This window comes from Amaranthus tricolor, chromosome 12 (genome assembly GCF_026212465.1).
Source record: "Amaranthus tricolor cultivar Red isolate AtriRed21 chromosome 12, ASM2621246v1, whole genome shotgun sequence".
Taxonomy (NCBI): Eukaryota; Viridiplantae; Streptophyta; class Magnoliopsida; order Caryophyllales; family Amaranthaceae; genus Amaranthus; species Amaranthus tricolor.
The window spans coordinates 13,533,086-13,540,585 of record NC_080058.1 but is presented as its reverse complement, the minus strand read 5'-3'; the positions used below and the strand labels follow the sequence as shown (position 1 = coordinate 13,540,585).

At 29.5% G+C, this 7,500-nt stretch overlaps 1 protein-coding gene across 1 annotated transcript; it reads right to left on the bottom strand.

Moving 5' to 3' along the window:
• Positions 1–6,814: 6,814 nt before the first annotated feature.
• LOC130828595 (protein FAR1-RELATED SEQUENCE 1-like) lies at positions 6,815–7,480 on the bottom strand. Its single transcript, XM_057694560.1, has one exon. The coding sequence runs from the start codon at positions 7,478–7,480 to the stop codon at positions 6,815–6,817; it is 666 nt and encodes a 221-aa protein (XP_057550543.1).
• Between the last annotated feature and the right edge of the window lie 20 nt (positions 7,481–7,500).

The following is a 7,500-nucleotide window of genomic DNA, read 5'->3' as shown; positions in this document are numbered from 1 at the left end:
CTCTGTGAGTCATCCTCTGACTCGTTTGGTAGTCGGTCTACCGTCCGCGACATGTCCGGCAAGTGTAACACAATGGTATTGTGAACAATATGCGCTCAGCATTGGTGAGCCAATTAATCATGCACACAACATTTGCTGTGGTATATGTACCCGCCATTTAGGCTAAAACATTTTTTTTTGTACATAATATATATCTTGTAATTTTAATAGCATTTGGAAGTCAAAAGTATCAACTTTTTCAATATGATAAACATCTTTTATTTGCACATAGCAAAACATACTTCATTTGCGACTTAGCAAAATCAAATCATAATATTTCCCACATGGGTAAAACATGTTTAGCATAATCATATCATTAAACATAACCTTTGTATTATATTGGGGCATCACTAGCATGTATGGAAATGCATCGTAACAAAGTAATTAAAGTTCAATATAAAGTTTTTTAAGGAAACCACTAAAATGTTTCGTTTCAATCCTTCTTAAAGTAAATATAACTTAAAAGAGTTTTGAAATTCATTCAAAACAACTAGAATATGATTGATAAGTCTATAAAATCATTACGACAGAAGATTTCATAAAACACTATTTTCTTATATACGAGATAGTTTTGCCGGTAATAAAATCGATAATTGATTTACAAAGTACATATTAATTCTCCAACAAGGCCCAAATTAATCAAGTCATTATAATACCTTATTTAAAATGAATTTAAGGTTGTCCCATCAGATTATAATTGGTTATGCGAATTTATAACGATCTTACAATTACTTTCGACAATTTGGGTATTTATCGTTATTTAAATGGTGTCTTAAATCCGTAAAATTTATAAATTATCTAATTTAAACTTAATTTATACTATGAGGTAGTAGATTATTAATATAACTATAAATTTTTTTATATAGGTCTATTTTTACCCAAATTTAATTAACAATATTACACTTTTTAATAAATAAACATTGTCTATTAATTTGATAAATTAGTAAATAATTAATAATTTATTTTATAAAATTATACCAAAGTTTCAGAAGTCATATAATATGTTTATTAGGCTATTTGAACTTATAAAACTCATGTATGATGTTTTATTATTTTGTATAGATTTTATCGATAAATAGAATAAAATAGGTTTAAAATTATTTGAGTCCGAATAAAATATTATAAAAATCATATGATATTCCAGAAGCTATTTTAAGGTGTATAAAATTTTAAATAACCATTAATAATCATGTGAGGTATTTTTAATAATTAATATCGTTATTTTACCGATAAACCGAATAAAATTTATTTAAGTCCATATATGGTCACGAAAATCCATATAAATTTTTGAAATGTATCTACTGTTTATATAAGTGTCTTATAAATTGTTCATGTCCAAAAGACGTGATTTAGTATTTATTTTTTAATTTTACCGTTTTCAAACTTACCGATTGTTAATAACCGAGTAAAAATTATTAAGGTCCTTAAATGTCATCGAAACCTTCCCAAACTTTTACCAATTTTACCTACTATCCATATGAGTATGTGATAAAAATTTAAAGTCCATATGTCTTTGTTTGGTAATTATTTTATATTTTACTATCTTACAATTTACCGTTAAACAATTTAACGATTATTCAAAAATAATAAAAAAAATTTCAAACTAAATATATTCTGGCCAAATCTTGTTGGAGACATTATAATATGTTTTTATTAATTATTTTTGATGATGAAGAGTTCATCTAAGACCATGTTTTATAATAAGAGTATTTAACACCTTAAAATCCATTAAAATATCAATTTAACGAATAATTTCAACAAAAAGTATCCAAGAAATTTTATTAACATATACCTACTGGAAATTTCTTTTAAAATGAATTTCAAATATTTTCAAATTCATATAATCATTTCCATCACAATAACTTTCACAAAGTAGTGTTAAACATGCCTTTAAACATACAATAATTTATAAAATCAACATGCATGATGCCCACAATAATAATACATGTAATAAATTATTCCATACTCAAATTTATCACTTTGACATCATTTTTCAAGATTTAAGAACTTCTCTCTGGGAATTATATTTATTTTTTAAAAAAAAAAAGTTTATACACAAACTTTTCCAACTTGTTTTTAAATCCTTTAAAAATCACCCCATGTGACATCCCTCGACTCCAAGCCTATATAATTATTCCGTAAGCTCCTACGTGCTCTTAAAAGTGGTTCTAACTTTGGTTCCTTGCCCTTCATGCCTCAACTCCAACTCTTCAACTAAACATATTGTATTCATCCAAAAATCAATAATAATTTTGGATTTCTAACATGCACTTAACTTTCCCTAGTTAGAGTTGTTAGACTAATGCTTGTGATGATTTTAACATATTTGGAGCATACTTATTGTGTTGAGCAACATACTTAGTTAAGTCCCATAATTTTACTTGAATTCTTTAAGTAACAAAATTTATATGTTTGTAGAAATACATCTTCTTACTTTCTATTATGACCTATTTTTATAGATTTATAAATGATGATTTTCTTAGTTTAGAGATAAAATACTCATTTCATAATGATCTTAGTTTATAGAAAGATTCATATAAAAAAAATGTTTTACATGAACAAGTTTTAACAAAAACTAGTGGAATAAAGAAATGAACATAACTTACTCTATACTTAGTGGACTTCTTCAAGTTTGGTGTCTATGGAAAGCTTTTAAGATGAAGATTATTTTTATGGGAGATTTGAGTTTATAAAAATAAATTTTCAGAAGTTTTAGATGGGTTTTTGAAGAAAATTTGATGAGAAAAGAAGGTGTTTTAGTTATTGAAAGTTTGAAGGATTCTAGTGTTTGTTCATGGATGAACTTGGGAGCAATGTGTTGGGGTTTATGGCTGAATAATAATTCAGAAAATTGAGTGCTTTTGCTTCAAATATTTGCCTCTTGCATGCTTGTAATGATGCACAAGCTTTGGGTAGAACAAAAGGGGTTCTTGGGTAGAGATTTTAGCTTGTGTATGTAAGTATACAAGGGCTATAAGGGGGAGTAGGACAGCTTTAGCATGGCTTGTTGGGGTTGTTTTTTAGTGATATTTGTCCATCATTTGATCTATTATAGTGTAGGAAAGATTTATCTAAGATAGTTTAAGGTTTGGGTAAAAATTATTGTACATGTAACAAGTCATATAACTTGTACTTCATGTTTAAAAATCACTTGTATATGTGTGAAATATTTAATTTACTCCCATCATGGTTATATAATATGCTTGGGTAATAATTAAAATTTTCTCGAACTGTTATGGGTAGTTGCTCAACTTTAAGTTTTACCTCCAAAGTTTACGTTACTTGTTACGATTCATAATCACGTTACGAATTAACAAGTTTCTAATCATTGTAGAGATTTTTCGAATTACTACCATCACTAATTAAATTATAATTAGTAACGAACAAATATATAAGAAAAATTAGGCGCTAAAAACGACTAATGAAATCTCCTAATAATACGACTGTTTCAGTCTTCCCTTCTTACAAGAGTTTCGTTCTCGAAACTAACTCAAATTAATGGTTATAAATACATCACTCAAATAAGTAAGGGTATCTAATTAACATGTCGTCCTCTTTTTCCCAAGTAGCACTGTCGGCATCCTGTCCACTCCATAGCACTTTCACAAGTGGAATCGTGCGGCGACGGAGTTTTCTAACCTCTCGACCTAGGATCCTCAGGGGCTTCTCCTCATACTGCAAGCTTTCAACAAGTTGAATCGGCTCATATTGGAGAACATGTGAACACATATCGGCGCAATTGAGACACATGGAACACATTGTGAAATTTAGCTAATTGTGGGGGTAATGCTAACTCAACTTTAAGTTTTACCTCCAAAGTTTACGTTACTTGTTACGATTTATAATCACGTTACGAATTAACAAGTTTCTAATCTTTGTAGAGATTTTTTAAATTACTTCCATCACTAATTAAATTATGATTAGTAACGAACAAATATATAAGAAAAATTACGCGCTAAAAACGACTAATGAAATCTCCTAATAATACGACTGTTTCACCTCCATTACCAATAACTAAACGAGAAAGAGTACGAATTGTTTCTTCTACAACAATTCCAAAAAAGAAGTAAGTTATAGACATAGATGCTTCTGCATAAAATTGTGATGCTTTATTTAAACAACATGAATGCTTTTGTTTACAAAATTATGATACTTCAATGGGTTACAGGAGAGAAGGAATATATGTACAATACACAATACACTATCTTAATTGTGATACTTCAATGTGATGCAATCTACATAAAATTGTGATGCTTTGTTTATAAAATTTTGATGGGTTACAGGAGAGAAGGTCAACTTCATGTGCTCTCATTTCCTTCTCAAATGATTTGTTTGTGTGATAAATTGAATAATAATCAAAGGAGTGGTGTGAAAGAAATTGGTTTTGAAGGATTGCTTCTGTTGAGAATTAAGATGTCTTTTCATGGTATGGCTAAGTACTTTATCAACCAATATGATGTCAGTACTTCAGTTTTCATAGCCAATCAAAACTACAACTACACTATAACTGAGTATGATGTCTGTGATATTTTTGGCTTGTCGTTAACTGTTATGATGTAATTAAACGAACTAATTCAAGTGAAGATATATCTGAGTATGATTTGTTTGAGGAATGGTAACAAAAACTAGATTATGTTAGGGCTAAAGATATATCTGCTGAACAACTACTTTCCAAAATGTTGTTGGAGTTAACTGATGGAGGCGATGATTTCAAAAGGTTCTTTGTAATGTATGCTTTGATTACATTTTTGGCTCCCAATTCACACCGAACAGTTGATCTTAGTTTGCTTAAACCATTGGTTGATGTTAATGAGATAAAAAAATCTTAACTGGTGTGGTTTAGTGTTTGATAGGTTTAAAAGTGGCTTGGAGAGATGCCAAACAAAAAACTTGAAAAATATTCCTTCATGTCTAGCCATATTAGAAATTTGCTTTTACCATCGAGTTAGCACTCTAGGTATTTTTCCATCATCAAGGTTGCCCTTAATCCAACAATGGACTTATCAGACTGAGTTATTTCGATGGAGACACATACCCAATTTCAAATTCATGGTACAGCTGGTGATGTAAGTTATATTATTTTTGACATTTACTTTTTTATGAAAACAACCAATAGCACACTTTAAATATAAAGTAATAATTTTTTGTCTATAAAGTAACACATTTCATATAACTGTTTTGTAAGGAGTTTAAATTCAACTGCTTTTTCTTATTATATTCTCTTTATTAAGGAGCTTATAGAGGTAGTTAGCAAGATGAAGAGGAATATGAAAATTGTTACTCAACATCATCTATCAAAACTGTTGAAGTTAAAGGAAAAAGTCAATCAAGCACAAGATGTCAGACAATCATCAAACTCTCCAACACTATCACAATGGTATTCTGACCCAAAAGTGATGGAGGAGATTAATGAGATTATGGACAGGATAAGAGTGGATAAAAAACGAACAGCTGACATCGACATACCAAGCTTTGACCTGGCAATATCAAATCTTGAGAAAACACCTTCACCAGCACCGAAGTTGACTGCCAAGAAGAGAGGAAAAAAGAATATTTGAGTTTGTTTTGATTCCATGTGTGATGCTTTCAACATAGAACCTTTATGCTTTCAACACAAAATTGTGATGATTTCAACAAAATATTGTTATGAATGATAATGATATTAAAAATCTCAACAATATTCAAGTTAACATCATCAACACGAAAGCAATTGTGTTGACGTGTGATGCTTTTGTATAAAACTATGATGTTTTGTTGTATGATGCTTTCTAAATCAAACTGTGATGCTTTTTACAAAAAACTTTGATGCTTTCTAAATCAAATCTGTGTTACATTTATTCAACACAAAATACAATACATGATACACTACCATTTATTTTATAAACGTGTGATGCTTTCCACATAAAATCGTGATGCTTTCAACAAAAACTGTGATGATTTCAAGATGATTTCAAGACAATATTGTGATAAATTGAATGATAATGACATTAGTTTACACTATTTCTAACAATTACAATGTTAAAATAAATTAGTCTACATAAAACTAATTCTACATATAACTAATTCTAACAATTACAATGTTAAAATAAACAGAAATTAGTCTAAAGGCAATTATCCTCTTCATAGAATAAAACCTACTAATGTTAAAATAAACAAAAGGTGATCTACATACTACTAATACTAATGATAAGACTATTTCTCTAGAGAATCAATCAGAAATTAGTTTACACTCTGCAACTACAACACAACTCCAATATAGTTGTTCTTCTGAAGTAGGGATTCAATCAATTACCACTGATTTCATAAACAAGTCACCTGAAAGATTTAGTGAACAAAATATTTATGTTATATGTCTAACTGTGGAAAACAAAAATGTTTAATAATGAAAGTATCACTATTTATCAAACAAAGTACCAGTATAAAATTCAATATTTATCAAAGAAAGTACCAACATAAAATTCAAGAGGTAACACTTTTATATCATATTGTACTCACTGATTTTTTCTTATGTGGATAAGTGCGACTATTGTGACCTACAACTTTGCCACAAGTTTTACATTGTCTTTGCTTGGTCACCCTTTTCTCCTCTTCATCTTATCCTTTTGTTTTTGATCTTTTTCTTTCCTCTTACCTTTGTTTGAAGATTAATTGGGGTTTTGAGTTGTAATTGTTTTAGGAGCTTCACAACCCACAAACTTTTCTAACTCTTGATATTTTGTCTTCTCAACCCACGATTCTTTTTTGCTAAAAGCTCAGTTGAATACAACTTCATTTTCTACAAAAGTTCAACCAAATCATCCTCATCATCTTCTGCCAAACTAATGCATCGATGTACCTTATTCCAAACATCTCCTAAAACCCCTTTTCTAGGTTCCATAGCACTATTACCATCAAATAATGTGCCATCAATATCATACACAGGTGTTTTGCTAGCATCTTTTGTCCACCTTTTCAATATGTAAGGTTTTGGCAGTTTTTTAACGCCTTTTGCATGCAAAACCCATAATGCATGCTTACATAAAAGTCCTACTCTTTTGAATAACTTACAAGAGCAATCAACATAAAATGTTTGTGCATCATACACAACTTCAAAAATTGTACCAGTGTTGAAATGTACCACATGATACACATCCTTGCCATCTCTAATGAAATTCTTTTCAAAACCACATTCATCGCGTGCACTAAGAATTTGTTCTTGAAAATCCTTAAAAAAAACATTTATGTAGACACAAGAAGCATATTTTTCAAGAAATTTACTATCTAGTGTCTGCATCATATAACATTGAACATCCATCGCACTTTTAAACCTCGTTTGGAGTTCAACTAATGTAAGAAATTTGTTCACAAAGTAATTTAAAAAGTTGTTCTCACTTTCCGATCTAGATGTTGCTCTAAGCAAACCACCCATATAAAGATCTCTAAAATATGCAGGCACCCACATTTCTCTAATATCATAACATA